Consider the following 17,456-nt stretch of genomic DNA (forward strand, 5'->3'; position numbering starts at 1 on the left):
TACATATATGTAATGCCAAGCTACAGATCTGAAATGATGAATTAATAGATATAATGATAAAGAAATATGAATTCAGTTGTTGATATGATACAGTCCATTTCTCTTTTCATGGAATAATCATTCAACATTTAATGAAAGTAATCTCATTATATATCAAAGCAATTTAATATGTCAAAATAGAATTTTGGTTATTTGTTTTAGTGCTAAAACTTTATTTTATGAAGAATTTTTCTATATATGCCATATTAGTCTAGGCCATGATTTAAGGTTGTGAAAGAAATGCGTAAAATGTTGATTTTTTTTCTTTTTCCTTTTTTTTACTCACCTGCTGTGCAATACACTCAAGCTTCGAGGTGTTCCATCCATCCATGACTTGTATACATTCAGCAGACTTCATCACTTCCTGTATCTAATAGTAATTAAACAAGCAGCTAGTGAACATGATTATTTCTTGCTACTGGTCGCACAGATGCTTGTTTCATGTTTTTTCCACACAGAGACTGTGAGTGGTGAAATGTGCTAATTTTGCATGAACATAGATGGATGGATGTCGTGTACTTATTCATATGCCAGTGTATATATACATACATACATACATATTATATATAATCATTTCATGTATTTATTAGATGTATTCTATATTTGCTTATATATGGTAAGATTTTTCTGGCTTTCCACTAAACGCAAAAAAAAGTGTATAGCTTTATATTGTAAAGAATAGCCCATTTCACTACGATTTCTCACGTAAATTACCGAAGTGCTACGATCAGATTCCGAGCATATAATCAACTGACCAATCAAATGCTGGTGGATGCATGTACAATCTATTACTAATAATAGTAACATAAAAATAAACAAAGGAAATTTACATGGCGGATTCTTATCACAAAGTTGAAATATTTCGAGAAATATGCCGTTATACTGCATAGTTAACTCATTGACCCCTCACGCCACGATAATGCGTCAGTTTAAACTTCTCTCCTTTACCTAACGCCACGATAACGAGTCGATATCGACTTTACACCTGTCCTGCATGCCACATATATGCGGCTAGATAAGACTTGCTTTACTTCCCGGTCGCCACGTTGTAGCGTCGTAAATCATTGGTTGTTTTCAAGGTATTCCCCGAGAATATTTAAATATTAGCCAATCAGAAATCGGGTTACATTTTGAATAGAAAAACCGTAATTTGAGACCGATGCGGAGGATAATCCATAATGAAATGTTTAAATTTGACATCAGAAAGTATTTTTAAAAAATGAAAGTAGGGATTTTGACTGAAGGGGATTATGTCCGTACACCAAAATGAAAGTGTTTGTGGGAGTTTACCAGAAGAATAAGCATTTTTTAATTCAATAAACACTCTCTCGTCAGCTGCTGAATCACCCGCCATTATCGTAAATATAAACAATACATGTACACTCGAGAACCAGTATTTCATTGGTCAAACATATTAGCACTTAACCTCCCACGTGATGCGTGTCTACGAATGTTTCCGAAGAATTACGAAAGGCTGGTGAAATGGGCTATAAGGAGATTTTGTATAAATACTGTCATGAGTTAAAATGTCTTCAAAAGTTTATTAATTTTTTCGTACCATACATGTAAGATATTTGCAATAAGGAAGCATGCCCAAATTATTGATACCAGGAATACTTATTGGCAACTAATTAGCTATAACCTTGAACTTTGGTGATTTTTTTTCTTGAACTTTAATTCTCTCATCTATTGCAAGATCATTAAAGAATTCATGTGGCGTTTTAGTTGCATTTACTGATCAATTTTGTTCTAGATTATATAGAAAAAAATGAGGAAAACATGTTTATTTTCTTTGTATAAAACAAAATTGATTTGATTTTATATCATTTTGGAAAACAGAAGAATCTTGTTATTATATTAGGTCATATAGATTGTGTGGCAATTATCAGTATTGCATGTGTGTACATTATTTGATGTTAATTACCATTTTAAGTTGTGAATAAAAACATTTTTTATTGTATTTTTTATTCATAATCAACAAGAAAACACTTTTGATGTTTTAAATACTGATTACTAATATACTCATACTTGATGTTTTTAAATGTACATTTTTTCTTGATAATTAATTTAATTTTAGAAATTCATTGTTTTTGTTAATGCGAATGAGCTGTTTGTAATATGAGATTTACATGGGAAGGTTGCACTTTTAGGTTGTAAGATGTCAGTGACCTGTAAACACTAAGGTTACAGTAAAGATCTTCAGGTGATTGTTTTAACAAAAGCAGTATGTCAAAAATGTCAGGACATTTTCACATAACTGTCCAATTAAATTATTTTTAACGCAAGATTTTCTTATGCTTTTCAGTAGTGTGTAATTCAAAAAGTATTTTTACAAGACTTAAGATATTTTTTTTTCATCCTTAACATACCTACACCTTACTCTTTATTCTAACTGAAGTCTGATTTATCTCAGTTTTTATTGCTTGTTTACAGGGTAATTAATTGTAGATTGAAGGTTGTTATGTGAAAGAATGCAGGACATGTTTTTTGATGTTTTATTTGTCATTTTCACATAAAAGAAATATATATTTCAAAAAGAGTCCATCCATATAGGAAATGGTGCTATGCATATTTAACCAGCATTTAATCATTATTCATATCCTTTTATTCACTACAATGAGATTTTAGCTTAAGGCTTGATATACATATATATCCCTCATCTATACTTGACCAGAAATCTGTATAATGACTAAATACATTGCTTTTATACACAGTAGTTTATTCGCATAATTTTGAATTCCAAGGTTATAATTTTAAAAAAAATCAACAAGTCACTAAATTGTTAAGTCCTTATAACAAATTATGCAGCAAGATTGATATTACAACAGAAATGAGTCAGACCTACTGTTACAGATGTGCTGCACTACTGGCTGATCAATTCCTATTTTCACTCAATTTATAAACATTTTTAGGGGATTTAAAACCTCCCCCCACCTACACCTCCAAAATCTCCCCACCCAAAACTCTAAAAAAAACAATGAAAAGAAACCAACAAAATGACATATATTTTAAAACTAAAGATAATGAAATAATACAGGCTAATTTCTTGCATTAGTAATGTAATGATTGCTATTGATTTTATTGATAGTATATGAAAAACTGCTTTAAGCTAAATACATAAACCTTCAAAATGTATATTACACAAGAATTGATCACTAAAATGTGCACAAGTTATTGTATACATTGTATTATCCCCCCCCCCACCTTTTTTTTTAGAAAAATACTGAAAAATACTTTGGATACTCCTGCTCCAACTTTTCTCGCTCTACTTTTAAAAATAATGGCTGACCTTTGATGGAGTATTATTTCCTAATTTTTATGTTGTAGAAATATATATTTTATACTTGTATAGTCTTAAAAATAGCATTAGCTTCCCTATACATTTATTTAGTATTAGAATTATACATGTAACATAATGATTTATAATTCAGGTTACTTTTTTGTGCCATATTGACGTTTTTTTTTACTGAATGCCTTTGCTAATAACGATTGTTTTTAATAGTTTCCACTAAGAATGAATGCTCATTTTAATGATTTATCTTAAATTATATTTCCTTAAATTTACATTTTTAGTTCAGTACAAGGTTTTATGCCTAATTATTGATGGAATATTCAGGGGCATATTGTTTTGTCCTGTCAATCTGTATGTCTGCACAATACTTTAATAACCTTTGTTGTAATACCTGTATTCTAGAGCCTTCGTACTTAATTGCTGAGAACAGTATCTTTAATATATTGAAATACGATTTTGACCCTTCAAGGTCAAATTTACAAATTTAAGAAATTTCACTCAAAACTTTGTTATATAATAATAACTTATCATTTGGGATAGGTGCATTTGTTTTACAAAGACATTATTCATTGTTTTGCTCCTCTAACTTTTTCTTACACTGTATTTAATTAAGACTTGAGTCTTTGTGATTTATTAACCATGTTGTATATATACATATACATGATTATATAGTCTTAAAAAATAAAAAAACATTTATATCTTGTCAGTTTTTCTCTCTCTTTTTTCTCTGTGCCTATGTTAGATACCTTTTTAATCTTTAAACTGCTCTTGCCAAAATTGATAAGCTTTCGGCACCAGAATAGAGCCAGGCCAGCTTGCATTGCCTTGCAGTGTAAACAATCTTGGATGTATTATTCTAAATTTTCATCTTCATTTCTCCAAATTTGATAAATGATAGTTCCAAAAAAGGAGCTAAATGAGTCTGTATCAGAAATTCAGGAGGTTAAATTTAAAAATAAAACAACAATAAAAATCAACTGTACTATACTAGTATGTAAGATAACATTGAATCAGATGTACATGTATTATACTCCTAAAGGGATCTTAATTTATGTTTAAATAAACTCTTGCCATACAGAGACTGTTCTAGTCAAATGTTGGATGAACTGCATTTTTGTATGCTACACAATAGAAGAGCAATAGGATAGATATAGCTTTATACCCTTTTAAGGTCAGATAAATATTACATTTTCTTACTGACTCTCACCACATGTGAGGAAGTTATCCAGCTAGCTTACAGGTCGATGGTTCTACTGCAGTGCTTGCTCTTGCACAAAAGAGCACCTCCAGTAAAGCTGGAAAATCACTTCTGTAGTGTTTGTGTGACTTAAACTGAACAAGATCATTACTTCCGTACTGAAGGCATGTTATTATTAGCTGTTTTTTACATACCTATATTACAGTTATATTTCTCTTATTTATAGATATTTGCTTAACTTACCATTGGTGAATCAACTATTTATACATGTTGGCCATACATATTTAAGCTTTCAAATTGTACTCAATATATGTCAATATTGTTTTTACCACAGTTTGAAAGGGAGGGATGGCCAAGTGGTAAAAGGTTTCTGGGTGATGGGTCATGATCATGTATGAAAAAAGTTCTGATATATCCATGGAAACTGACCCTAGAGTTATCCAAATTTATGATTATCAAGTATGCATTCACAAGAACAGGTGAAATAAAAGTGTTAAAATTTATACAATTTAAAGCTAACTCATAAAATATTTCACAGAGACAAAATATCTTAATATAGATTTGCCTAAACGTTTGAAGTGGCTGATATATAAAATTGTTGATGTAAGATGATATTAAACAACTTACAAATTAGCCTTACAGCACAGAGGAAGTTTATACATGTAGCTTGTATGTTGACAATGTTTTATTATGTTTTATTACAGTTGTTTAGGTATCCTAAATGTTCCGTGTGATTTTATGTCCTTATACCTTGTGGCCTATTGAAAGTTTTGTTTAAAACATTTTTATTTACAATACTATCAGTTATTATACATTTATGATTGTTCAGCTGAAATGATGAATAAATTTTGATTTTTATCTTCCATATTTAAGCTTAAAATGACATATTTTGATTTTAGCATGTACATTGTATATGTGTAAGAAAATGAAATATTTGATTTTAGCATGTATAAATACTTTGTTTTTAGCATGTATACATGTATATGTGAGAAAATGAAATACTTTGTTTTTAGCATGTATTTGTTTATGAAAATGAAATATTTTGTTTTTAGCATGCATATTTATCAGTACATTTTGAATACAGCTTTAGAAAAGAAGAAACTTTCTATATTTGATGATTTTGTCGTCTAATGCACCAGAAAATGGTAACCAACAGTCAGCCCCATCCCCAGGCAAGGTGGGAAATGAACAAAGCTTTTACATATTGTCTGTCCCCACACTGCGAGGTCAATTGGGTGGTTTTGTTTTAGCAACAAATTGATTGAAGATATGATGTTTGTATTGCAGTGCCAAATTTTTTAGCGGGATTTTAGTATCTGTCTCCGCAGGGCGGGGCCTTTACTGCAGGGTTGGGCCTTTACCAAGGGTTTGAAAATCCAAATCGAAGTTGCTGCTATTCTAGGGAGACTGGAAGACTATGGTTACAATTAAATAGTTTGTAGATGATTTATAAATGAATCAGTTTCATCTATTTCTATATTTTTGTTAGATCGCAATATTTACTTAATATTTTTGAAATGACAAATCTACCTAACTGTGTTTGTTGATGTATACACCCATCATATTGTAAGCAACTTTTACGAAATCGTATATATGTAGCTATTAATACTACATACCATAATGTAATTATAATAAATTGGTTTTGGTAGATTTTGCTAATAAGTGTTTGTGTCTGCTTTACTCTCATTTTATTGGTCTTTGCAGCCTCTTTGACGATAAGAATATTGTAAGTTCCAAAAAGCTTTTTAGCTTGACTACAAAGAATATGGAGAGCTGTCATACTCACCCCAGTGTCGGCGTCCACGTCCAGATTTCAGATAAAGTTTTGGTGCAGTAAAATATTTTTCACTATAACTTTTTCATTTCTTAAGGTATCAACTTTAAAAATTGTTCAAAAGAATTTAATTCCATGCAGAACTCTGGTTGCCTTGGCAACCGAAAGAAAAAACTTTAAATATCTTCTTTTAAAGAACCCAAAGAGCTAGAGCTAAGATATTTAGCATGAAACATCTTCTTATGAGTGTCTATCAAGTTTGTTCAAATAAAAGCCCCGGGGTCAAAATTGGCCCCGCCCCAGGGGGTCATTGATTTTCCCTATATGCATATAGTAAAAGCTTAAAAAATCTTCTTTTAAAGAACTCAAAGAGCTAGAGCCAAGATACATGTATTTAGAATGAAACATGTTCTTATGGGTGTCTACCAAGTTTGTTAAAATAAAAGCCCTGGGGTCAAAATTGGCCCCTCCCCGGGGGTCGTTGATTTTCCTTATATGTGTATAGCAAAAACTTAAAAAATCTTCTTTGAAAAAATCCAAATAGCTAGAGTTTAGATATTAAGCATGAAACATCTTCTAGTGAGTGTCTACAAAGCCTATATACAGGTGAGCGATCTCAGGGCCACCATGGCCCTCTTGTTAAGGTATCTACCTCAAACTTCAAATATATATTTCTTATCATTACACACATGTTGTGTGACAAGGTCCATAACTCTAGTGTAACTATTTCCAGAATTTTCCTCCCTTGAACTTGGAATTTATGTTAACAACTATTACTCATAAGAAGAAATATATTTATAATATAATTGATTTTTCTTTCATAGTGTTGTCTTCCTTACTGCGTCCAGTATTTTATTAGTCGAGTTTCGCTGTCTCCTCTCACAGCTCTTGTTTGTAAAGATATATCCGACTCAACATATCATGTTAATAAAGGGAGGTAATTAGAAATTTATTTTCTATAAAGTCTTAGTAAAATTTTTCAATAAGAAATGAATGCTTATATTTTAATGATTACATTTAATGTGGACAAATATTTGCAGTACATATTTTACATATTCTTCGATGTTTGAAAATTGTTTAGAAGCATAATTATCTACATATATAAAATTCCAGTTAAGTGTGGAATCAACCTTAATTATAACTACTACCCTTAGGGTAAAATTTAGCCTACCGATCAAAATAACCGCCTCCAAGATCACAGTGTTTACATAGACTTATATCGCATAGACTTATATCGCAAAAGAAAAGATCTTTTTATCAGAAGACTTTATATTTGCTCAGTTGTTTTGATATTCCACGTTTGTTAAGATCAAAGATCCAGGACTGCCTCCACTGCCGTAAATATACACTGTTGCATGCGCAGACTCAGAGGCGTTGGAACGTGGAGGGGGGGGGGGGTCTGATGACCCCTAGGTATATTGCTTGTATGTGAACCTCCTCTGAGATTTGGATATCAATCACACAAAAAAAAACAGCAAAATTTTTATTCATGACTATCGGAAAATCAGTGAAATGTCAATTTCCCCCTAAGAATATGCTTGACCCTTTGTGAAACTGTGCGACCACAACTGGCAAAGATTTCTGCATTTCTGTTTATATATAAACTGTGGTTTCCAATTGCATATGTCAAACACTTAAAATACCCACGCATACACGTCGGAATATGGTTCGGTGCCGTTAAATTAAGTTTGTATCATGGTTGGGGACCTTTCTGATGAAAATGTGCCGAGTTAAAGCGTATACATATACCGTGCGTCAAATGGAATGCAGGTATTAGTTACACGCACTCCAGAGCATGCCCATTGATTGGCTCATTTTGCTGGGGTTTACATATTGTGACGGCAGAGAAAGGAAAAGTGGAAGAAATTTCATATTTAGATGCTCGTTCATTGGCTACTTTTCTCCGGGGTTCCATATTGTGACAATCTGTGTTTTTATGTTTGACTATGATACAAAAGGGAAAGAACATCAAAACACTCGGCAATCTGATAGCCTTGTGTTTCGATGCTCTTTCTATTACTTAACAGATAAAAAAGCTTAATAATAAAGATTTCAATAAATTTAATTTCAATTTCTTGAATACCGTCTCGTAGAACTTCTAAAAACAACTTTGTAGTTTGACATTGAAATTACTACCGATAACCTTTGGGACTTATTATAGTATGGCTTGGTTTTGTTTGTCCATCCATGCTTACATTTGGATACTTAGTTGGCTTCAGAAACAATAGGTTACTGTACTTTTTCTATGCCATTTATTCCGTAAATTCTCATACATGTGGCCATTCTTTCTTTTATGTGACTAAAAACAATACGGAGAATAATAGGGTAGTTACCTAAGTTTCCAAGTTCAAGCATTTGATAATAAATTTACTATCTATCCAACAAGTATATTTTTGTAATACGTTATTTAAAATTTGCCATCGAGCGTATGTTGCTCCGCTTCAGCGGAACTCTTGTAATTTACTAACAGCAAAGATCATCAAGGGAGAGCAACGTTTATGGAATGTAGAGTTATATAAGATTATTCCTGAAATAATTCAAGTTTTGTCCACTTTTAATTTTAATTAAAATTAAAAAAATATTTTTTTTTTATTAATTTCAAGAGATAAAACATTTGGTTTAAACATATTTTATTCAGAAAATTTACAAGCACGTATTATTTACATCAAAATACAACAAGCATAACACTGATAATGTCGGCAGTTGTTGCAGCTACATTGTTGCAGAAAATATTTATTTTCTACGTATGAGGCAACTCCTGGGAAACAATATTAAAAAGTGCAATAGCATAATAAGTCATTGAGTCCGATTGTGAAATGTCAACTCCACAAGATTATTAACGACAAATAGAAAAACACTTGCAATAAGTATGGGAGCCATTTTAATTACTGTCACCACACAACACTTGACCCCTTCTGCCGTATAAATGTACATTTTTCATAGTCTTTTTGCCTGTATTTGATCACAGATGATTTATTTTCGATCTGTCCCAATTTAACAGACCTTGTCAAATGTAAAGTCGGTATATATTTTACACTTAAAGCAAAACGAATTGATTATGAGAAGCATTGTTTCTGTTACATATATTTGTTTTATTGGTTATTCAAGTCTTAAAGGATTTTTTTATTTATTATTTTGTTGGGTTAAGTACCAGTGTAAACAGATTCCATTATATAACAAGCTTTATTTGATATTTTCCACTATAAGGTCTAGCATAGCACGGCAAAAATCGGCCCATGTTTTGTTCATTACATACTCATCTTTGTGTATTGTCCAAAGAACCCGAACAGTGCTTTTGAACAATGTTTTCAGCAGTGGTTTCATTAAGTCTTCATTAACTTGTCCGATGATCATTAGCACAATAGGTTTGTGAAGACGAAAGGCCATCTCCACTTCATGATGACAATACATGCTCTCACAGAAATGATCCGATACGACCACAATGAAAACCGAAGATCTTTCAATACAGTTTGTTATCTCGTCTAGGATTCTGAAGCCTGGTCGAAGGAAGTCATCACCCGTGCATACTAGGTTTCTATCTATACCTGTCATTAGTTGCAGAGTTTCATTTAACTGTTCCACCAGGTATTCATTGACAAAATCTTTGTCTTCACTACTATGAGATAAGAATGTAACGAATTCAAACTCGCCGTGACCTTCTTGAAGGTTTTGTAGAAGTGTTCTTTTGTTTGCTTTCTTCACAGCACGCTTTCGGCATTTGTGTATTGTCACCACCACCAACATGATTAGGACAGCTGCAACAACTACAGACACGGCTGTAGTCACGATCACTATTCTCTTCTTACATATCTCCATTACAAGTTGTAATGCTTTATCATTTATATTCCGTGTTAAGCCCTTTTCATTCACGCACGTGAGTTTTGGCGTAAGAACATTTACAGATTTTGTACTTGTAAGCCACTGTAAAAACTCTTTAGCTTTACATTCAGAACATGAAATTGGATTATTGTCCAGATACACGGCCGCTTTCTTGCTTTTGAAGTATGGCGACTTTGTGCTTATAGAGTTTATGTTATGCATAGAACTCTCTGACAAAATCTTAATTTTATTATCGCGGAGATTGAGAACTTTGAGATTTCCAAGCTGATAAAGAGCAAAAGTCACCTGGCCGAGTTCATTGTATGATAAATCTATTTCTTCCAGTTTATTATTCTTGATAAACACATCACGAGGAATATCTTTGAAAAAGTTTGACGAAAATTTGATTACTTTTAGACGTTGAATAGAAATCAGTAGCTGCTGAAATAATTTACTGTGTGTTGATACCATTTTGAAAAGCTGATTATTGGACAGATCTAAGTGTTGGAGGTTAGGTGAACATGATAACAAACTAGGGTGTATGAAGTCTAGCCCATTTTCTGACAAATCGATATGTTTTATCGTTACTGCTGAGAAACCGTTGCACTGTAACACCAGGTCTAGATGTTTTAAATTATTGTGTGTGCCTATGAATTCCTCACTTCTCATTTTAAATTGTGAATTGATGTTTAATGTGCTATTACTTATCCAAATTGAGGACGGATATTGCAACAAACCGCTGATGTTTACAACTTTTGGAGCAATGAGAGAAACCCAAAAGGTTTTAAAGTCCGAAGTATTCCACGACTTATTTAACATCTTCGAGGGTGGAATTACTCTGAAATAAGAGAGATGATAAATATCCAAAACATTGAGCTGGTCGAATTTATTAATAGTACTGTTTTTGTCCGTGTAACACGTAGTAATAAAAGAAAAAGACACGTTCACGTTTTTCAGAGTCTTAACAGAATTAACGAGAGCCGTTGCATTTATTTCTTCAATACGTACATAACTCAAATCTAGGGAAGTAATATTCTTGTCACCTATTGATTGAGCAAATTTATCGTTAATAACAACTGGTTTTCTATAATTATTCATCGCTGCTAGCTTTAAGTTTTCTAATTGAGGTAATATTCCATGTCCTGTTAGACCTGGCAATAATACTCCGATAGACATCCGAAGACATCCGCTAAGGTCCAGCAGTTTCAGCGAGTTAAGCCCCTCAAAGACTTGCCCTTCAAGAATAAAGATAGGTACGAGGTGAATGTGTAACTCACGAAGGTGTTTTAAACCTTTAAAACAGCCTGTTTTAAATATAACAGTAACAATGGATTCGTCACCACTGTAGGATATCTCAAATGATTTTAACCTTCCCCAATTTTCTGATTGAAACTGTGTACTGTTCACTATAAATATTTCTTTTAGTTTTTTAAAATCCATGAGACGCACTGAATCAATTCCGAAAGGAATGTCTCTCGGAATGTAATTGCACTTTAACGTTGTTGATTTTTCTCGATAACAATACTGCCGCTGTTGTGTTCCTTTTATCAAATTCCATCTCACACAAACGAGTAAGAGCGCAAACACAAATGTCGTGGTTAGTAATGCCATGATTTCATAAACTAAACGAAAATACTCCTATATTACTTGATCCATTCAACTTGTGTTGCATTCAACTTGTGTTGTCGTAGTCTGCTTTCAAAAACGGTCTTTTTATTTATTATAGACAATAAAACTATAAAATACATAACGAATAATTTCCTCCATAAAAACTTTCAATACATAAAGGATAATTCCCCCATAAAACCACCAAGATAATAAACAAATTAGAATGACTGTTTACACTGGCAAAATGTTTGTTTTTATAAAAACCTCTCTGTATTTTAAAGATATAACTAAATAGTTAAATTCATTTCACCAATTAGAGAATATTGAATGAGTTTATGTTAAAAAAGTTGTAAGAAAATTATGCAATCCTCTGTCAAGAATATTATTAGTTTATCCAAGGATTCAAAATACTTGACAGTCATATTCCACGGGAGCGTACAGAAGCGTAATTTGCACGTAATTTGCAAGCAAAAAGGCTAATGTTTAAGAAGGATTGAATGTGGCAAAGTTATCTATGGCTCGTGCTAATATTACATATATTTATATATATACATGTATTTACATTTATCAAGAACTAAGTATTCATACTCAGAATGAGACTATGCTTTGAATAGCTCATTTAATATTTAGTTTAGTATAGCATCTAAGAAGTTCAGTTAGTTTTTGTTCATATGCCAGAGTTTATCACGTATTTTTCACTCTCAGAGTTCATCATATATATGGAATGGTCAAACATTCTATACAAAATTCATTTGTTGCAAAAATATAATTTTACCAGTCCATGTTAATAGCCGTGTCATAAGAACACCATGGAGAACATTTAAGAGAAACTTTTATTTCAATTATTAATTGTTATTACATGTACTGTGAAAGCCTACATCAACTCACTTTTAAACATGTTTTTTTTTGTAAAATGGTAAACACAATTTTCTTAGATTCTTTCTTGATATAACACAAAATTGCACATTTTACGGAGATAAACCTGTCCTTATATGACGAATAAAGTCTCTCGCAATCTCTTTGATAAAATAATATTTCATTAAAGATCTGTCCATTTGTTCATGATAAAAATACAACAAATAATATGTGTGTTAAAATAACAAGGTTGTGTTCATGTAATATTTTCTGTAATGCATTTTTCAAGAAAATCAATTACATTAAATCAATATTTTAATTAACAATTATTACAGCGTAAACTCTGTCCACTTATTTTAACCTCTATTGTTGCAGCATGAACTCTGCCCACTCATATTTATAATATTAACTCTATTTTTTGCAGCATGAACTGTTTTCACCCAATTTTTCTTTATATAATTGCCGCGTTAACTCCCTCTTCCCATATCTTACTATATTATTAGCATGGACTCTATGCATCCATGGTTAATTCTACCATTGCTGCTTGACCTTTGTCTGCTCATATTTATAATTTAACAATTATTGCAGCGTGAACTCTGTTCACTCATATTTTACTCTATCATTGCAGCGTGAACTCTGTCCCAGAATAAATCCATGTGTTCATCGTTTAACGGAACTTCCATGTAAGTTTGTTGACGCACAATATCTAGGATCTCTAAAGGCAAACCTTTGCTAGGAACTTCCTCCAGCATGATTACACATAGAACATTTCGCCCAGTTTTGATTGTCTCCATCCTCGCCATGTTCATTTCAAATATACACCAGTCACTTTTCAGGAAATGTTTACTCATTATTATCAGCGTCTTTTTTGATGTTGTAATTGCACTCATAATGTTGTCACATACGAACTCCCCAGCACGGAAATCCCGATCGTGAACTAACAGTCGCAAGCCACGTTTGTCTTCGAGCTCAGGCACAAGGTCGTTTTTCACAAAATTTCCGTTTTCATTTGCATACGAAACAAACGCATCATATTCGTAGTCGTTGACATCACCCTCGTGTTTAAGGAGATGATTGCTTCCTTTCATTTTAAGTTTAAATGAGTAGTAGAAGTATCGCAGGTCCCATCTATATCTATACATAATTCCATGAATTATTACAACTAAGCACACAACAAAACCAATGCTAAGACATATTATCAACGTGATATAATTAGCACACTCTTTATCTAATTCCAATGTTATTTCCGCTGCAAACTTTAACTTTTTTATTTCTCCATTTTTATCTTTGCAAATGTAGTCGTCGAATTGCATGAACTGAACCTTTGAAACGGACAACCAATGAACAAAATCAATGGTTTTGCAAGTACACGAAAGCTTGTTGTCCGAAAGATCCATATAATTATACTGATAGGCATAGTTTACAGTGCCAACGCTGTCCATTTTATCACGAATATTTTTTCCTATATAATCCAGTAAATTGTCATTTAAATTTAAGACTTGCAATGGAGCTGCGTGACAAAGCATAACGTCAAATCTTGTCAAAAAGTTATTGGATAAATCGAGTCCTCGTAATGATGCCAGACCACTGAATATCTTAAGGGGAAGGTAACGTATTTTATTATCAGAAAGCAACATGAATTGAAGATTCTTTAGCTTTCTGAATATACGCCCTTCCGTATCTTCCCGTAAAAATTTCTCAATGAAATTCCTTGTAAGGTTTAATGATATCAAACTTCTTAGTTGGTCAAATACGTCTACGGTCAATGAATCACACGAGTTCCATGCAAGGTTTAAATTAAGTAGATTAGATAAACCGACAAGAGGACCTTGCCATTTCCAAAATAAATTTCTTTCCAAATTCATTCTTATGAGAGAATTAGGTTCACATATACAAATATTTCTAAGAATGTTTCTAATACGTAAACCACTTAAGTCTAAATCCGTTAGAGATTGTGGAAAGGATAAAATTGTTTCATAATTCAAACCTTTCTCCAAGCAGTTTGCACAGAACTGTTTTTGTTGCAAATGGACACTATTGTTTATATTTTCGTTATGTAAACCACTTGCGCTTGCCGTTAAACTGTCTTGTTCACTAGATTTTCTGTCATTTTTCTCTCGCATTGACTCAATCATTTCTTTCGTTCTGTCGCTGAAAAATTTCATAGGGTCAAAATTCAAGTTAAGCTCTGCTAATGTGAGATATTGAAGATTTACAAACACTTGACTATGTAATATTCTCTCCACATATTCACCAGCAAGGAGCATGTTGCCTGTCAAAGACAATGTTTTAATAGATGGTGGAATACAATCAACTGCGTTCTTTTCGATATACGCTAGTCTATTTGTATCAAGATTTATGCTTTCTATAGTCATGTATTGTAGGTGTGATAAATGTTTCTGCTCAAGTCTAGTACAATCGCCAAATGTTTGGTGGATTTTAGCAAGTTTTAACTCCTTCATTTTATGTGACTTTAACCCAGAAGTTATGTTTGGTAAACTTTTAAAATGTAAAAGCTCGTTGTGAGACAAATCAAGGGTACTCAGGCGTTTCATTTTTGAAAAGCTGCCGGATTCAACATATTGAACGTTGCAGTAACTTAACTTCAAGATTGTGATATTATTTGCATTTTTAAACATATCTGCACGTATTGTATCCAGTTTGCATCTACCAATATTGCTACCTAGGTCGAGTGATTCTACGCTGTTTAATGAAGCGAATGGTTGATCGAACTTTTCAACCTTTAGTCCGTCCATTAGAAGTTGTGTTAAGTTTGTGAGTTTTTTCAAAGCGTCAATAGGATATGTCTCATTAATGTCAATATCCGCCAGGTTCTGCTTGAGACTCAAACGTGCGAGTTTCTCTAGGGGTTTGAATACGTTATTCGGTATACACCTACTGTTGTAACGTACTTGATTTCCACTCATTTCAAGTGTATGCAGATTTGCAAGCCCTGTAAATACACCATCTCTGATTTGTGTTAGTCGGTTTTTAGAAATGTCAAGGTATTTTAGATTAATTAACTCCTTAAACGCACCTGGTTTTATGTCCTCGATTCGGTTTTCGTTCAATGTTAACACTGTTGTGGTAACTGGAATATTTTCCGGCACAGATTTAAGACCAGCATTTGTGCAGTTCACCATCAGTTGATATACAGAATTCGTGTACGAGCTTTCGTCTCTACATATACAGGGATGAAACCATTTACAGTGATCTAACTTTGCAAATAGCCCAGAAAAGACTAAGGCTTTTCCTATATGATCAGATTTTCCTTGCTTTCGAATGAATGGTTGGTCAGCGTCCGAGCAAACATATTTCAAAACGAATGTAATTCCTAAAAAAAGTAATTTCCACTTTTCCATTTCAGTTTTAGAGAGGTTTTATCTATAATTTGGAATTAATATTTTATTTCATATACTACCCGAAGAAGTATAATGCTTTAGTCATAAAACAACATCATCAATTTATTTAAGATTTAACAAAATGACCTCCTGATCACTCCAGAACAAAACTAAATCTGAAGTTATTTGATTGCCCTGTTTGCAACGACTTTGTTTGAAGTGGTAACAGGTCAAGAACGAGGAAAAATATTACCTTTTAAGCACTGTTTGATCTAGATTGGTAAAAAATAGGTTATATATATAAATAGAATTGTGATGTGACATATGTTCCAAACTATCTGTTGTTTTTGTTTTAATAAAATAAAGCTATCTTTGTTATTTTTTGTTTCATATCATCTCATATAAACTGAATTCAATTAAGCAATCAGTTGTTGAAAATTACGTATGAATGACATGTAAAACACGTGTAACGGAGACTTTACACTTTGGTTAAGAGTAGGCACTTTTCTTCCTCGTTTTTTTCAGTTAATAAAAAGACATACTAGTAAATATAAGATTAGTTTAATACAATTCTCTTGCTATTTATATAAGTAATTATCTCGCCATTTATAGATCTGTATCTGTTTTCAGCTGAACTTGTATTGTACATATTATTTACCATTACTATTGGTATTTAATTCATGTCCAAATCAAAATCTAAGATTGTATTAATGCCACAAATAGTCCGTCATATTAATTTCCCATCTCTAATTTTTAAGTTTAAGTTGTACCGGTTTATTTTGAAAATTAACAAACATGAAATATAAATAATGATTGCAGATTTATTTTTTAGATGTTTCCATTTTTTCCAGTTTCGCGATGTATCCACGTAAGATGCCAAGACAATACATATTCGATGAAAAAAATGTTATACTGAACGTCCGCTTGTACATGAACTGGAATATGGGATAAAGTGGTAACAAAGGCTTCAACCCCCCAGCAGAAAAAGCAGTAATAGAATAATCAGATATATGGAATGAATTTATATAAATTATCTAATGTAGTGAATGTATTTAAAGTTAAACAGGTCTCATCACTTTATGTGGTAATGGCCATTGAAATCTTTTCCGATTAGATATTATTATCGATATCATAGTCATCAATTCATTTTGTTATCAATTCATTTTGTTAGATCTTTAAGATAGCTATGAAGCATGGTGAGACTTACTTACTTGACACATCTTATAAGTGTGCATATATCAATGGCCTCATACTTGTATCAATACTAGCCCGATCATGCAGTTTTTTAAATAAAAAAGAGTGGAAAGAAATTATATTGTGTTCCATTTATTAAATTACATAACAAACACAAATGCGCAATAAATAGGATGGTATGTGAAAAGTAAATGTTTGTTTGGGTTTAACGGCGACACTGACACATTACTATAATTATAACGGTGACACTAACATATTACTAACGGCGACACTGACACATAACTAACAGCGACACTGACACTTTACTAACGGTGACACTAACACATAACTAACAGC

General features: G+C 32.3%; 1 protein-coding gene across 1 annotated transcript; it reads right to left on the minus strand.

The window, feature by feature from the left end:
• Window positions 1–8,925: 8,925 nt before the first annotated feature.
• On the minus strand, window positions 8,926–16,105 carry LOC132730806 (uncharacterized). The gene is made up of 3 exons (XM_060716854.1): window positions 13,201–16,105; window positions 12,619–12,748; window positions 8,926–11,760 (listed from the first exon to the last, which is right to left on the minus strand). The coding sequence occupies exons 1-3, from the start codon at window positions 15,945–15,947 to the stop codon at window positions 9,487–9,489; spliced, it is 5,151 nt and encodes a 1,716-aa protein (XP_060572837.1). The 5' UTR covers window positions 15,948–16,105; the 3' UTR covers window positions 8,926–9,486.
• Between the last annotated feature and the right edge of the window lie 1,351 nt (window positions 16,106–17,456).

This window comes from Ruditapes philippinarum, unplaced genomic scaffold (assembly GCF_026571515.1).
Source record: "Ruditapes philippinarum isolate M1 unplaced genomic scaffold, ASM2657151v2 ctg1881_1_1_1_1, whole genome shotgun sequence".
Taxonomy (NCBI): domain Eukaryota; kingdom Metazoa; phylum Mollusca; class Bivalvia; order Venerida; family Veneridae; genus Ruditapes; species Ruditapes philippinarum.

Bases quoted from the DNA above. Each gene is read 5' to 3' on its own strand.
- LOC132730806 (XM_060716854.1), bottom strand. From the start codon at position 15,947: ATGGAAAAGTGGAAATTACTTTTTTTAGGAATTACATTCGTTTTGAAA. The intron at 12,749-13,200 runs GTAAAATATGAG...ATTTTATCAAAG, and splicing joins GTTCACGCTGCAATGATAGA to AGATTGCGAGAGACTTTATT. The intron at 11,761-12,618 runs GTGAGTTGATGT...CAAGTAATATAG, and splicing joins AAAAAAAAACATGTTTAAAA to GAGTATTTTCGTTTAGTTTA.